This window comes from Serinus canaria, chromosome 19, assembly GCF_022539315.1.
Source record: "Serinus canaria isolate serCan28SL12 chromosome 19, serCan2020, whole genome shotgun sequence".
Lineage (NCBI taxonomy): Eukaryota > Metazoa > Chordata > Aves > Passeriformes > Fringillidae > Serinus > Serinus canaria.
Genome location: NC_066332.1, coordinates 2,488,122 through 2,504,721, shown reverse-complemented (window position 1 = coordinate 2,504,721; position 16,600 = coordinate 2,488,122). Strand labels below are relative to the sequence as shown.

Below are 16,600 nucleotides of genomic sequence, written 5' to 3'. Positions count from 1 at the left end.
GTTCTTTTGAATATCCCTTTTTTTTTTTTTTTCTGTGCTGTTTAAAAGCTGAACTGCTGGAGAACATTTCATATTTGAGTCCACTCTTTGTGGTGTCAAAGTGTCCAGTTGAAGTTTATTTTGGGTCTGTTCTCTTTTCAGTATTAACTCCCATCCTGCTCCCAGTGTTAATCAAAAAGTGCATCAAACATTGAGGAGGCTGTTGAGGTTTAGGGCAGATGTTTGGGGTTTGGTTGGTTTATTTAAATTCTGTCTCTACAGCAGGCTCGTTGCTGTTTCATTTTCCCAGTTCAGTTTATCCAAAGGAGAAATCCTTGAGAACAAAGCAAATTACTTGAATATTTTTCCTGCAAATCCTTGTGTGCAGGTTCCATATATGAACTTCTCCAGTTGCTCTTTTCCAGGCTAAATGCATCTGTAGCTGCCTGCAAGAACACCCTTGAGCTGTCTTAGCAGAAACAAAGGTAATCCCTGCCCTGGCTTTCATCTCTCACAGTTTACTGCAGCTAAACATCCTCAAGAGCTGAATAAGGTGAATGTGAATAGCAACTAAATGCAAATTTAAACCTATGTTAATCCAAGTGACCTATTTGTTTTTATTTTAGGAAGTAGGTAGGCCCTCAGTAGAACAGGAAATGTAAATCACTGTCTTTCCTGAGAGCTCTGATGGGAAATGGAGCAGGAATTCCCTCAGAAATAAAGGCCCAAGAGAGGTTCCTTCTGCTACTTTCCCCTGGGTTCTTGGGCTCTTAAAAAGTGGCTGTTGGTTGTCATTTGTCACCTTGTGTGTCCCTGCAGACTCAGAGCTGCTGGCCTGGCTCAGGAGGAGTTCCTGGATCACAGAGGATGCCATTCCTGGATGGCAGGTACTCACTTTTTTCCCTGTCTCTAATTAAGATGAGAATAACTTGTTTGACTGATGAAGTGTAAATCTAAACCAGTTGACCAAACTTATTTTTTTATTCTTGTTTTTTTAATAAAACATGTTAATATTACTGGGTTTGCATAGAAAAACCAACAGAAAGAGAGAAAGAAGGGAAATTGTTCCCTTGTCCCTGTTTGTGACCTGTCTCCACACTCACTGCAGTTACTGCATGTTGTAGACAAAGACCAAAGGATCAGGGTTGATTGAAAGCACCAACACTTTGTTGTGCTCCATCAAATAATCTTGGTGAGCTTTACAGGCCAGATGTAATGATATTTCTTAGCCTGAATCTACCATCTCAGTAGATTTTTATTCTGAATACTGGATTCTGCCCTTGGAGCTGTACCTTTAGGGTATTCAAGTGTGTGTGTCACTCTTGAATTGTTTTCCCTGAATTTGCAAGGTTCCTAAATGTCTTCAGGCAAGAGAAGCTGGAGTTAATGGTAACTTAGTGTAACTTTCCTGGAACAGAATCATTTGAGTTATGTTTTCAGTCTGATCTGAATAGCAAAGTGAAAAAAGAAAATCAGGGAAGAAAGTGAGGTTACACTGAAGTTAGTGCTAGAAATAACATTAAAAAATCAGCAATAAATTGCAACATTTAAAGGGTTTTGTTTTCTTCAACCAGAAAAATAAACCTGGCAGTGAGCAGCTGTTATGTGCTTCCATGAGTTAATACCAAAACAATAAGGAATCTTCTTTTATTCAACATGCACCAAACAAATAGATTCAAATGCATTTATTCTCTCTGATTTTTATGCAAACTGCAAATTGCAAATCGAGTATAAAATAGATTCTCCCCTGTAAGAAAATCTGGCTCCTATTATGACAAAAATATAGTATTAAAGATTTCTTTTAAAAATACCAGCTTTATAAAATGCTAAGTAAAAAACTAACATCAGTGGTTGGTTTCAAACCAAAAGATTAAGCCAAGGATCCATTAGAAGCCTACAAGAACCTAAAGGGGAAATATCTTATTCTTGTGCTTATCTACAGCTGCAGTGAGAAATAGCTGCTGTTCCAGGTGCATTAAAAAGCTCATTTCTCTCATTTACTGGGCAAGCATTAAAGATCTTTAATGCCAAGAGTGACAAGCAGCTCTAATTCTCACTGCAGTCCAGAGTATAAAATTTGCTCATAATCTTAATAAAATCAGCAGGTTGACCTTTTGGCTTGAGTTGGGTTAGAAGGATAAATACAGTTTAGTACAGTCTGGAACTGTTTAGTGAACTTCTAACAGAAAATGTCGAATTAAGAAGTAATGCAGCACATTTCAAGGATTTGACTGTTTCCTATGAGAATCACAAGAGAAGCAGTGCTGGCTTTTTCTGCATTCATTCTAAAAGTTTTCTCTACTTAGAAAAGGTCAAGTTGCCATTTTCTGCACTGTTTTAAATACATGGTATGTGGAATTTGGAAACTCCTTCCTTGTGCCACCTACAGTTTAATCTGCAGGAAACTGAAAAATCTTAGTGTGAACAAACAAACAAACTGGAACCCAAGTTGTTTGACAAGCTTTAGAAAATCTGGAGATGCATAGATGTGGCTCCATCCTTCCACTTGTTAACATGGTCTGAAATAACAGTTCTGCAGAGTGGACAGGTTTTTTCTCTATTAAACCATAAAGAGATGCATTCTTCACAAAATGTGTGCTGGAATGAAAAGAATGACAGCTTAGAGCTTCTAAGATCTTCCATTTCTATTATTTGCACAGTCAGATTTCTAAAAATCATCATCAAACATACACTCATCTAATTTTATGTTGTCTTGTGTAACAGTATTTTAAAATGTTCTTTAAAAATAAAAAATAATTGGGATTATGAGTATTACCTGACAGATCAGCAGAATAGGCTTCTGAAATTCAGCTTGGCAAATGGAACAAATATCATCAGATTCAGAGCACTGTCTCTTGCTGGCTGGCACCCCATAGTGCTGGAAACAAAGGATTTGCAGCAAATATTAATTCTGAGGTGGATGAAAAAGCCACACCCAAATACCAGGACAGAAAGGAATTTGGAAAAGGGTTGCTATGTCAGGGAAACTTAAATCCCTCATCTAAAGGAACATTGCTAATTTTTAAAGTAGAAGCAGGAGAAAAAGGATTATTTCACATCCTTTTAGCTGAAGGGATGTGCAGATTTTTTTTGTGGGTGATTTTGTTGTTGTTCAAGTGACATCACCATCATTCAGTCAAGGAACTCAGACTGTGAAATGGGAGAATGAGTGTACAGGGGTTCATTTAAAAATACATTTGTTTATTGCTAAAACAATCCAAAGGAATGGGAATGAGGAATTTTCCAGAAGGGTTTTCATGTGAATTGGAGTTATGGTTTTGTCATAAGAGAATTCAGTACTCACTGGGCGTGTAAAAAATATCCGTAAGACCTGCCTGAAGCTTTTCCATTGTCCAAAAAAGCTCAAAAGCTGAAATGGGAAAGAAAACTTGAGTTATGCTTAGTATTTTTTCACTGTGAATTAAAAAGCTCCCAAGCTTTTGATTCCAGCACTGGAAGTCTCACTGCTGGTTGGATTTGGAATCACATAAGCACAGCAATAGTTCAGGCTGACCCTATTTTAAATGTTTGAAATGTAACCAAATGAAGAATTTAGGCTGAAGTTTTTCCTAGTAGGGGTCTGGTTTTGAAGAGTGTTGAGGTTCTGAAATGAAGCAATGGAGTGCAAATGGATCAGACTTCCAATGGTCTTTAGTCCTGGAATTAAGGTACCAGAGCATGAGGAAAGGTTGGTCATTTTTAAAGCCAAACTGGTTACATTTGGGGCAGATGAGCTCTTTGGAGAGAGGCAGAGAGCCAGAAGGAAGATGGTTAACTTGTGTAGCATCACACAGGACACTCCAGCAGAGAAAATTTAGTTTCCTGGAAAATGGTGATTCTTTTAACTGTAATTTTATCTTTATTTTTGCAAGTCCTGTGTTTGATGTGAGCAGACCCATGGTAGCTGTGTCCTTTGCTTTGCAGTTCCAATCCATTGCTAGATAAAGATGATTTTCAGTCCTGAGCCAGCTCTCCTGGAAGGCTGCAGCAGTCCAACTGGAGTGCCTTGGCAGTGATTCAGAAATGTGTTGTGTCTGTAACCCTCCACTGATTATTCCTGCAGAAAACCACTGGAGAACTCTACAGAAAACCTGAGAAGAGTACAAAGCTTGCATACCTTGAGGATGAGGTAGAGAAGGCCCAGCAGAATGCCCAGGGTCCATCCCAGTGCAGTGTCCAGCTCCCCATGGGCCATGAGGTAACGGAACCAAACTGGTATGGGGACAAACATACGGTAATACTGGCAGAGTTCTTCTAACAGCATGTACCAGTAGCCCTAAGCAAGACATGCAAAGGAATAGCTCAAGATTTAAAACTCCAAGGATTTGCAAAATACACAGAAAAGATGCATTGTTATTCTTTGGAGCAGCTTCTTCTCTTTATGAAACAATTAAATGTGAAGCACAGAAAAAAAGAGCAGAGGATGAGTCTCACAACTGTCCGAGTAACAGTAAGAGAATTGATTGCTGGACTGCAGAAAATCAAATTATAGGCTGAATTGGGATGGCTTGGCAGATGCCTACCTACTTAACAAGGCTGTCAGACTTAATTTCATAAGCATTAAAAAAAGTAAAGTTACATGAAAAAGGAGAATAACACAAATTTGGTCACAAGAATCAGCTTGTCATGAGCCAGAGTTGTGTCCTGCACTCAGGGTTAAAAAGTGAGAATAAGGCTCATTACATGTACTCTGTGTGTGCACATGTATAATAAATATTTAGCTTAGCTTTTAAGGAAATAAAGTAAGTTTTTCTTAAAATTGTATTTATAACTCTTTCTATAATGTACATGGATAATGCCACAATTTGCCACAATTGACCAGATTCCTTCTTTAATTTAGCCATAGTTGGTGTAATGGAATTTTCAGTACATTTTTTGCATGTTACATCACTAGAAAAAAAAATAGAGATCTTGATTATAAATCAGCCTTTAGAGAAGGCAGTTGTACCTCAGAAGAACTTGTTCTGGTACATTATAAGAGATAAAAACGTCCCAAAACACCCTGTTCAAATGCTACCACATCAAACTGTACTTGCTAATTTATTTTTTCTGAACCAGCACTAGTAATTGCAATTTTAAGATAAAATGTAATTGGTTTTGCCTGCCTCACCTCGGGAAGCAGATAAAAATAAATACACCACCAGTGAGTGTAAGCTTCTGAGAAAATTATTAAACCTCACTGATTTGAGAAATTAAGCTAGGCATCAAATTCCTTGATCTGACACAAATATTCCTTAAGTTTATTAACAACAAAGAAAATTCAGGATTATTTTTGAAGAGACAAAAAAACCCAGCTGTATGCATGTGCAGATCTTAAAATCTTGACAGTTCTTGTTGAGCATGTGCAAAATTTGCTGTGCTCCAGCTGCTCCAGGCCAACTGCCTGTGTACACATTCCTACAGAGCAGAAAATCAAAGGTTTGCTTCAACCCCCAACTTGGAGACAGAAATAAACCCATTTATCCAATGGTATAATACAAGTAATTGTTTCTGATCAGACTGAAAACCTTTTTTAGCACCAAGCAGAGAAGAACATGAAATCCACAGGGTTTTCTTGCCCACGGTGTAGTGGTGGATTATACACAGACATTTAATTAAAGATTTTTCTATGGGTAGAATTTAATAATTAGTTACTTTTACCATAAGAGAATCTTCACAAGAAATCAGAACTGCAGCTTGTTTCCTTACCTTGGATTTAAAGGACATAATAAAAGAAGGCACCAGGAGAATAAAGCACTTCAAGCCCATGAAGAGGAATTTCAGAATAAAGTCTGTGACTCCCACAGTCCAAAGCACCTCCCAAAAGTTCATAAAATCCACAGTGGGGCTTAAGAAGATTAAGCTACAAAAAGAAGTATCAGAAGTTACTGGAGCACCCTATTTAGAGGAAACTGTAACCTGAGATTATCACAGCAGGTTTAATTAAAAAAGGAAACCTGGTTTACACCAAGGGAGAACATTTGCTAGGAAAATGCACTGCTCATTGGAAATGGATCACTGAGGATCTCTGACAAGTTTTCCATCCTGGAACCTCCTTTGCTGGATCTTCATCACAGCCCCCATCCTCCAGAGCTCAGTTTGCTGTCTCGTTTTGGCACTTAGCCTTTGATTTCCAGCCAAGGCTGCAGCTACAGAATGGTCAAGGGGGGAAATCAATTGGAGTCCTGAACTGCACAGAGCCCCAGGATGCCACATTTGGTATTCCCAAGGGTCAGAGCTGGCAATCAAAGCCAGGAATGTTCTCTGTGGTACACTCATGCCATTACATCAAGTATGGAGTCTAGGAAATTCCAGCATACTGTTTTTAAGTTCAGCACCTGTTAAATTTGGCAGAAGGGGAGGAATGGAGATTAAAGTGAAAGACAAACCAATGGCACAAATAAAGAAAACCAGCAGATAAAGTGTCCCCAGCTAACGTCTGGGTAATTTATGGTGGGGTAGAGGTGTTTCTACACTTACCTGTGGTACAGGGACTGAGAGTGGAAGGTGTAATACAAGAGGAGAGATGATCCACTCAGGTAGAGCAGTAACCAAGTGCACTGCAACTTGGAGCACCGTTCCTGCAAGGGGGTTGTAAAGACACATTGCAGTCCTTGCCTCAGAACAGTGCTGAAATCCATCCCAAACACCTGCTCTACCAGAGGACTTGATCCTAGGGAGTTTAGACCCCTTAAAATAGGAGATCTCGATGGAAAGGTAAAGCAATAATTTTACTACTTTCAATTTTAGTATTTTCAACCTACCAATTTCTAGGTGTACCAAGGTTTTTTCTAAAAACAACCAAAACCCACCCCACTCTGAAGAAACAGCAAGTTTTCCTTTGGGAGTGAACACAGAGCTGAAGATTTAAACTGTCATCTCCTATTTCATCCCACAAATACAGTTAAGAAGGTAATCCAGAGCTTACAAAAAAGTGATTTCAATAGTCAAAGTCAGAGGGGAAAAAACCACCCCCTTGAATTTTGCAAACCTTGTTCTCCTGTAGAGAAGCATTAAGACTTTACTCCTATCTTGATACCTCACATTATTAAGTAAATAAAACAACATGTCTATTGACATTCTTTCAAAAATGGATTAACTTGTTAAAGTCTTGCTTAACTTAAAGAATTTTATTGCATAGAGTGATACTTACTCTGAGAAAAACCTGATTTACTATGCTTTTGTTTGCATATGCGTAAGTTGTTAGCAGCCCAATTCCAAGAGAAATGCCTATTAGGAAAATAGGATCAGTTATAAACATGAAAAGGAAAAAAAAATAAATCACTGAACTGGGTTAAAAAGCAGCCACTTCTAATATGTCTTTGTAATTAGAATTAATAGCTCAAACTCTCAAGCCAGGATAATTAAGCAAATTGTACATATGCCAGCAAAGGAAACAGAAGCCACTGAAATGTAGTTTAGTAAATCTCTCTTTCTGATGAATAAAGCAAATAAAAATAAAGCTAAAAATACATTGAATTACATATCAGGCGCGGTTATTAGGGGGAGGGGAGGAGGGTCTGTTCCCTCCGAGCCGGTTTTGTTCTACTCTACCTGTCATGTGCTGCATGAGGAGTTTGACGCTGAGGATCAGGAGGTAGGGCAGGCTCTTGTGCAGCCACTGCAGGAGGCACCGCAGCTCGGACAGGGAGCTGCCGCCCTGCTCCTCCGGCTCCGCAGCCGCATCCTCGGGCCCTGCTGCCTCCCCGTGGGGGCGGCTCTGGGAGCCCGCCCGGGGGGCCGCGCTCTCCCTGGATTCCGCCGGTCCCAGCTGGATGCGAACATCCCCGGGGCAGGAGCCCTCTGCCGCCAGCCTGGCCGAGGAGGAGCAGGAGGAGTCACCGCCGCTGCCCTGGATGCTGTGCAGATGGGCACAGTCGGGGTGCATGGTGGGGGTTGCTCCTGGGGCTTTTTCTAATTTGTGTCTCCTAGAGTGGGATATAAACAGTTTAAATAAAATAAAAATAAATTCAAATCCAATAGGTTGTACTGAGTGACTGCAAGATTTGCTGAGATCTGCCCAAGTTTGTAGTGTGGGTCACACCCCCTCTCCACAGCACAGCCTTCTTTGTCCCAAATTAAAATTATTTCCTTCCCTCCCTGTGCAGATTGTCCCGGCTGCCTTAGGAACAGCTGAAAGTGCAAATCAGAACAGCAAAAGCTGCTGGACAGGAGACCAGCACTGGCTTGTACAGGAGAGATCTTGGAAGTGCTGCATAATTTCACAAAAAATAGCAACAGCAGTGGGCCAGAAAAGGAGCAAACACTGATGGGAAGGAAGCAGGGAGTACATGTCCATGCATCCATTAATTGGTGAGCACTGGCTCAGACACGTCCAGTCAAAAGCCAGTGCATGCTCAAAACTGAGGGCCATTATGAGATTAATGAGATTATCCTGTCTGGGGAAGGGAGCAGAACCAGGTTAGCCCATTTTCTAAAGCATTTAAAAGAGTGAAAAATGAAATGCAGCCAAATGAGGACTGATTGATCTTTCCATTGGCATATTTTGGTTGTCTTTTGGGCACTTTTACACTTCTCTGTGAGTCATTGCTTGGATCAAATAGAGTTAAATCAACTTCTCTGGACTGGTGTGACATCAGAGTAATGATTTTGGAGAATGCCTAGAAGCTGAATTTGACACAATACTTGTCACTATGGAGTAATATTGAAACACAGAGAATTTTTATATAATCCTCTTCCTACTGTTCAAACTCTTACAGATTCCTCTTTTGAAAATATTTTTTTCACAGTTAGGTTCACTGGGGATACAGAAACAAAGCAAAACTGGTTTTGCACAGCAAGTTCCGGAAGCATTTGCACAAACCTCAAATTCTTTAGCCTTTAATAAGAATCTGACATTAAAGAATAGAACCACTTTAACACATGAATATGAGCACTTACTAATATTTACAAGTGCTGCTCCTCCTACTACTATTTTTTTTGTTGGCCAAGGATGACATCATACTTCAAAACAACCTAAATTCTCCTTCTATATTTTTTTGCACACGAATAAAACCGATGAAATGGAGATGGTAATGACTAGCGTGAACAGTGTTACTGAGCGATGCTTTTACAGAAAGGAATAAAAAAGACACCTCATTTGCCCTGCAGTCGGTGTTTTGGGGCCGGGTTCTGTAAGGACTGACAGCTCGGTGCTCAAAAAGCCGGAGCTGGAGGATCGCACCGCCCCTGGCACTGCCCCGAGCAAACTTTCAAATCACCGCGTTATTAAATGGGATTGCAGAGAAGACTCCCGCACGCATCCAGATTTTGTTCGCCCCCCCCCCCGAAAAATTAACTAAAATAAAGCTCTTGAGAAAGGCCCCTCGGCGCACTGCCCGTCTCTCCGGGGGCCGCCGCTCCCCCCGCGCTGCGGGAGCTGCCCCCGCACCTCACCGGGACCCCCGGGAGGGTTCGAACCGCCTGGAGCTCCTCAGGAGGGCTCGTCCCGGGAACCCCTCGGGTGGGTTTGAACCGCCGGGAGCCCCGCACAGGGAAGGAAAGGGTGACCCCGGAGCCGCGTCCCCGTGTCCCCCTCCGTGCCCTGCGCCGTGAGGGGACGCGGCGGGCGGCCCCTTTCCCGCCCTTCCCCTCACGGTACCTCATGGGGCGCCCGGCGCCTCCTGCCCGCCGCCCGCCGCCATCGCCGGGGCCGAGGGGGTGGGAGGGAGGAAGAGGAGGAGCCGTGAGGGGAGGAGAAGGAGGAAGGAGAGGAGTGAGGAGGAGGAAGGCTCGAGCTGGGCGTTGCTCTGGCAACGTCGCGGCCTTCGCCCCGCCGCGGGTCGTGAGGAGGGTGCGCCTCCCCTCAGCCTCGACCCCGCCAAAACGAGGGGGAGGGTCCTGCTGCTTTTTATTGAAAGCCTCAATTAAAATTAATCTGGGAGGGCAATAATAAGGAAGGAAATGAAGGGATGGATATAAAAGTATATGTGTACTGCGGTGTCATTACTTGTCTGTGGCGATTAAGGGAGTCCTGCTGTCTGGAAATTGGCTTTGCCTCCCAGGAAACCCGAGGAAAGCGCTGCCCTAGTTAATGCTGCTGTAGCTCTTGGGAGAGGCTTGGAATGAAATAGATACAGGTTTTCTTTTGAAATATGCTCTTGAATAAATTAGTTTGCGTCCAGAAATGGCATCTGTTTTCCCTGGCTCAGATATTTTTCTAGAAAAAGTGTTTAGGTATGCAGCTCACACGGAAAGTGGGACTAATATCTAAGCAGCTTTGAAGATCGGTGCTGTGTTGTTTTGAGTTAGAAGAGAAATGCTGGTTTAATTCCAAAGTTTGAATACAGCAATGCTGTGGGGTCAGTAACCCCTGGAGAGGGAAAGGATGGGCCCTTAGATGTAGATGTTATGAAGTGGAAAAACTAAGTGTTTGGAAGAGTTAAGTGGCCTGGTGTTCAGTGACACCATCTAACAACAAAGCTTCTCTTTTCTTTTCAAGTAGCTGAAAACGCTGGCTGGCTGCATCTCTGTGTCTCTTGGAGGTAGGTTTTGAGGAGGCAATTTGGTCTACTTTTATGATGTTTTTGGAAACTGTGCCTAGAATTTCCCGACTGGAAAGTTCAGGTCACATATCCTCTGCTTTTTGCTCAGGCTGTGGCTGAGGGACTGGAAGGAACCTGGGCTGGTTATTACAGATATACTTAAGTATTAAACATACCCACAGGCCTCCTGTTCCTATGGGCCCTCTGAACTCAGAAGACCTTTCTCATTCATATAATTTTTCTGTCTAATTATCTCAATACTGCTCAGTAGCAGCACGGATGCAGATTTCAGATGCCTGGCAGGAAACATTCAAAAAATGTTGTGGCCATGTCCCCATCCTTCCAAGGATAACACAAACCTGTTGTGTTTGGCTTCTGCTGTGCCATATTGTTCATTCTCCCACTCTTTGCTCAGTCACTCACTCACATCGTGTTTGGATTATGAAGGACAATGTGAAGAAAAAATCTTAATTTGCTTCTCAAATCAGGGAAAGCAATTATAAATCTTTTATTTTTAAATAGTGTTTTATGATTGGAAATTATGCATGCCTTCTGTACATCGCTTGGAAGAGTATAAATATAAAAGATTTGTTCAGCTGTTTCTTTTCTGTAATTATAAAATGCATAAAAGTACAAATGTAGCTTTAAATCCACGTTGTTCTCAAACTGTTTCTCATTGCCACATGCACTGAAAATATGAAATTCATAATAATTCGTGGCAGTTTATTAATCAATGGTGTTTGCTCATGCAGGTCACTTGCTGATTTATCTCCAATTCACAGCTCATTAGAAGGTGTGTAACTCCTCAGAGATGTTGTTATTTAACAGGTATGTTTTCCTAGTCCCATTAATGACCTCTGGATTTAGTAACTCCTGACACAAGTGAGATTTGGGAGATTATTCACAGAAAATTGGAAGTCTTTTCCCATGGGCATTGGACACATTAGGTCATGGAATACCTGGTGGTAAATTTACCAATCTGTTTTTGGATTCTACTCCCAGGATGCCAATAAATTTCACGGAGTGCCCAGGCACATTTTCAGGTGTTTATACACCCAGAAGTATCCCAGACTTTCTCATCCTCCCAGGAACAGGTGGTACCTCCTTAATTGGTGCAATTAACACTTTCTATCAGTGTGTACCTGCTCTTCCTGGGGTTGTTCACTGCATGAAAACATTGGAACAAACTCTGATCCTTGTGGAACTGCCTGGGATGCCCTGGCAGCCCAGTATTTACCTCTGCAGCAACAGTTACTCCCTCCTAGAAGTTGCTGAGAGCTTGTTTTATGGGCAGATTTATTGGAAGAATACATTTTGTGTCCTAAAGGAGCTCTGCAGAAACCTGAGCAGGTTGAGGGATTACAATCTTCACCTTTTGTATCACCTTTTTTTCATCAGAAGGAACTGGTGCTTTAAAATGAGGTGTGCAGCATCATCTGTGGTGGAATTTAAAGGAGCTGATCTCAGATACAGGGAAAACAATTTTAGTTAATGATATGATAAAAAAATAGTAAGAGTCTGTAGGATAGCAGAATGTCCTGAATATTCAAAGGCTTTATAGGTTTGTCTTCATTTTACCCAAAATGCTGGTTGAGCATGGAAGACTTCTCCAAAATTAAGAGAGTTTAGTTTAAACTGTTTGAAGGATTTGAAAGTCCTGCCAAGAGGCTCAAATAACCTTTAAAATTCGAATGTTTCCTGAGCTTTGAGTGCTCCATCTTTTAAAAACTATCTCCTGCAACTCTACAACCCCTGACTTCAGTTTGTATTTCGAGCACAAGAAAACAGCTCCTGTATCTGAGACAGTGAAGAATAAAGCCCTGCTCTGAAAACACCCCTGAGGTGATGGCTGAGTTTCACTGCTGAACTCTGCTCCTCTAAGCTTTGTCAAGGAGACTCGTGAGGAATTCGAAGCAGATATTTTTGTATTGCAATGACATCACCCCGTTCCCTGAGGTTTCCAGAAATCTTACAAGCCCTCTGTGTACAGCAGCCTGTTCATTCCTGTGAAGTCATTCTAAACCGAGAGTAATTCCGCTGCAGTGCTGTCATGTAATTGTTCCAAAGCTGCTGAATTAGATCCCGGAGTCTTGGTTTATTTTTTTTTTAGGCAAAGATAAAGCTTTGAATGAGAATCAGCCAGCAGAGCCACAAAGGGCAGCTGTAGTTTTTGCTCCCTGCACAGGAGGGTGCTCAGTCTCTGTCTTTATCTGCAGGAAGGAGTGACTCCCGTGGTCATCAGGACCAAGTGGAGAAGCTGTTTCTTGAACCGGGCTGTTTTTAGTGACACGGGAGGATCTGTTAAATCCAGTGACTCAGAAATTATTCAGATGTTCAGGAATTTCGGGAGGTGTGTGTTAATTGCTGCTGTTAGACCATTACGGAGGTATTTAGGTCAAAAGATGTAATGATCATGACGTGTGTATTCTCTAATGGGTGTCCTTAAAGGTGCCAGAATTTTCAATAGGATCTTTGAAGTTTCTCAAAATTAGGGGTTCTTCTCATCTCTTTTGCTCATCTGAACGTGTGAATCCCCATGTGAATGGTTTAACTGAACAGTGAAGTCTCTCGTGTGTAAACATGAGGGGATTACCAGGAAGGAGTAGATGGGTTTGTTAATTTATATTCCATTTGTAGTACCTGCTAGTAGTTATATCTTTAATTATTCTGTATTTTCCTTGTTAAATCAAAGAACATCCTGAGTTGGAAGGGACCCACTGGGATCATCCAAGTCCCACTCCTGGCCCTGCACAGGACAGCCCTGCCAATCCCACCATGTGTGTGATAAACAGCAATGCATTTTATGTTCCAAACCCAAATTAAACTTCTAACATAACTCATAACATGGAATTTGACTTTCTGTTTACCTTTTCAGGGATCAAAGAGGGGTCCTGGATGTTGTTGTCTGGTCAGTTTTTAGTCAAGTGAGTTTTCTGTCTGAAAGCAATTTGTCAAACCTGTGTGTTGTACAATATTCCAGCCCTCTGGGTGCACATCCAATTTAGTCACTGAGGAAAGACAGTTTTGTTTTTAAAAAGCAGATGTCTGGAAAAGGAAATATCTCCTTTCAGACCTTTTGGAATAAATACAAACCCAGAAATGTAGTAGGCAAAATCTTGTTTGCTGTGGTGAAGGGGATTCGTCCCCTTAACATCAGCACATAAATATTTGCTTCATTTCAGTCAATATTTACCTCACGGGTCAATAAAACTTGTTTTGCACTTCACAGAGTTAATATTTACTTGCTGATTTTAGCTTGGTGACAATATTTTAAATTCTCTTAAGGATATTGGGGGTCTTCTACTTCTTTTCCAACAAAAGATTTTGTTTTAACAAAGGTGTGTTAGTTTATTAGGAGATGTTATCCGTGAATCAGACCATGTTTGTCACCTAATAAGATTATCCAGATTATGCCTATAACACTTTACAAGTATGAAAAGGATTTTTTTTGCTTGAAATTGACCAAATGTCTTACCAAATTTAAAAGTAATTGCTTGTGTCTGTAAAATTAAAATGTAAAATTTAAGACACTAATTTAGAATGAAGTGAAACTGAAGTACTCCTTACTCTGAAAATTATGTTTGACTTGGAAAGCAGGCACTAATTTAACCATTTGTTTTGGATAAGTCAAAGCACAGTGGCCAGGCTTGTGTGGTTTGGGAGGAAATGCAGAGATGAATTTTAGATCCTTCCAGCTGACAAGACCATGTTTAAAGTACAAGTTCATTTCCACGGAAGAACTTCCCCCTGTGCATTTCATATTTACATCCCAGCTGGCTGTGTGCTGTTTCCAGGCTTGAGGTGTGTTAGAAGCTGCTCCACGGCTTTCAACCTGCTCCAGCCTTTGTCTGCAGCCCGTGGGTGAGGGCCAGGCCCAGCTCCTGCGTCTGCTCCAAGGAGATAACGGGGTGCTTGTTAAGCCACGTGTGTTATCTCACTGCCATGTACCCTGCTCCTGCCTGCTGTGCTTAACCCCGGTCCTCAGCAGCTTGTTTACATTTCTGTCACAAAAAAAAAAAAGACCCAAACACCTCCAGTTCTGTCCCTCAGAATGGTGATTTTGTGACTGATACAATTAGAGATGAGGGTGAGGCTGTTTAATGGAAGTCTTCAGTTGAACTAAAATCTCTGAAATAAATCACAGCACACCCATATCCTTCAAACTGTCAAACAAAACATCTGTTTATGATAATGACTATCTTAATTGAAGAGTTCTAACTCATGCCATGCTTTTCTTCATTAATGGGAAGAATTAATGAAAGAATACTTAGGAAAGTACTTAACTATTTAAGTAAGAGCTACCTCTGAAGTGAAACAGTGCTGAAGGAATACTGGAATTTATCTTAGACTCCTAGATAAACTTCCCCCTGGTGAACTGAACCAAGTTAACCACTTTTCAGCCTCCAATGCTGCAGTAAAAATGTGCTTCCTTAAATCTGGCTTGCTTGCAGACAGAGTCTGACACACTGGATTTAGTACAGCTGCAGAATTAACATCCAAAACTCCCATGCTGCACAGTTTCCCCACGTGTTACATAAAAATGCTGTGCAGTTCCTCTCTCCAAAGCTCCTCTCTCAGGGCTTCAGCTGCCTGTTTGCCTCCCCTTTGGTTACTGTTTTCATTTACACACAATCCAGTTTTACACACTCAACCAAATTACTGTTCATTGTAAATTGATATGGTAAATTGATAATTCTGCCAATATTGGCTTAACATTCAAGGTGTGACAGCTTCAGAACATATTTTGAAGTTATGTTGTGTTTCAGGTGAGGGGAGGAAATGTGGGTTTCTTTGAAGACCTGAGCTGTAGAGCTGAGATGGTTCAGATGTTGTTGAGTTTCAACATCCATAGTTTGGGATCCATCTGTCTCTTGTTTAATCCTTCAAGGTAGAGAATGGCTTAGATTCCATCCCCAAATTTTCAGGATTTTTCATCCAGAGACTGAATTTCATTCAGGAAGGTTTTTGGGAAAGTAACTAATTTGATTTAGGGAGTAGATGGATTTTAGAGTAAGATTTAGGTAAATACCATCAGGAATACCTCCTCCTCCTCCATGGCTTTTCATGGCAGAAGTAGTTCTGTTATTTTTGTATTCTAAAGAAATACTTCCTAACCTTTATTTTACAAAGAGTCCTTTTTAGCAACCAACTAATTTTTTTGACTTTTATCAGTTTTTCAGCCCAGACTTGGAAATAATTCCTTCCCTCTTTATCCTGATGGTCCTTCCCCTCCAGGAGACTCAGCTTGGATTCCAGTGGAGGCAGCAGTGAAGGATGGGTTGGGAGCAGTGGGAAATTCTTGTTGGTGCTGTTGCATCAGAGCCACAGAGGAGGAAACAGCATCAACATTCTTCATAAAGCAGAGAAAATAGGTGCAGGCAAATCCTTTAAATTGAACGATAATGAAATTACTGTTTATGGCCCAGCTTCTCCCTTCCATCCAGAATCTGTCATTTAGGTGATTGGGCCAGCAGGTGCAAACACAATTGAATTCAGGCAAATAAATAAGGAGGGAGGCTGGGGATTGTTTGCTTAAAAGAAGACATCTAGTTTACTAATTAGGAGGATTTATAGGATGCTGCACTTAAAAATAGATGATTGTTGATAGTTCATCCTAATCATGAGAGTTACTTTGAGTTTGAGATTTTTTTCCAGCAATGACCAGGAACAGCAGCCCCTCTGCTCTGGGCACTGTTGTTTGCAGCTGGAAACTTTCTGAAAGGCTGCAAAGAAACAATGTTGTCAATTTAGAGAGGAGGTAGCAAAAAATGTGTGTTACATCTGTCATTGAATTTGTTACACAGAGGAAAGAAGTTGGAATTGGTTTTAATTATAAGGGCATAAAAAGTTGTGGGACTGTAGGAAACTGAGATGGAAATTGCTTTTGATAGTCTCATCTAAAGGTATTTTAATGGAAGTCAGAGGTAGATATTTAACTAAAATATTTGTCAGTGGACACTGCTGAAGAAGTGCAAGTTAAATATTTTTAAATTTCATTTATTTTAAATACAGTAGTGCTGATAACACTGGCACTGGGGTCAATATCATTTCTCATTAAAGTTCTTTTAACACTCACAGCTTTATCAGTTACCAGCAAGCTCATCACAGCAGCCAGGTATGAATTCCGCATTTCCCTTGCCTTTATCTAATTCATTTCT

At 41.1% G+C, this 16,600-nt stretch overlaps 1 protein-coding gene and 1 long non-coding RNA gene across 3 annotated transcripts; one reads left to right on the top strand and one right to left on the bottom strand.

Annotated features, from left to right (window-relative positions):
• Positions 1–95: 95 nt before the first annotated feature.
• RNFT1 (ring finger protein, transmembrane 1) lies at positions 96–9,663 on the bottom strand. 2 transcript variants are annotated; one of them, XM_050981636.1, is made up of 9 exons: positions 9,560–9,663; positions 7,513–7,886; positions 7,112–7,188; positions 6,439–6,539; positions 5,668–5,821; positions 4,097–4,255; positions 3,284–3,349; positions 2,756–2,857; positions 96–425 (listed from the first exon to the last, which is right to left on the bottom strand). In XM_050981636.1, exons 1-9 carry the CDS (start codon positions 9,562–9,564, stop codon positions 291–293), a joined length of 1,173 nt encoding a protein of 390 aa, XP_050837593.1. In that variant the 5' UTR covers positions 9,565–9,663; the 3' UTR covers positions 96–290. The 2 variants fall into 2 exon arrangements, with proteins under 2 accessions (XP_050837593.1, XP_009093064.1); XM_009094816.4 differs by lacking the exon at positions 96–425 and adding an exon at positions 1,612–2,577.
• On the top strand, positions 9,641–13,332 carry LOC127060266 (uncharacterized). Its single transcript, XR_007779079.1, has 4 exons — positions 9,641–9,751; positions 10,403–10,442; positions 11,195–11,270; positions 12,659–13,332. It is a non-coding gene; the product is annotated as an uncharacterized LOC127060266 (long non-coding RNA).
• The last annotated feature ends 3,268 nt before the right edge of the window (positions 13,333–16,600 follow it).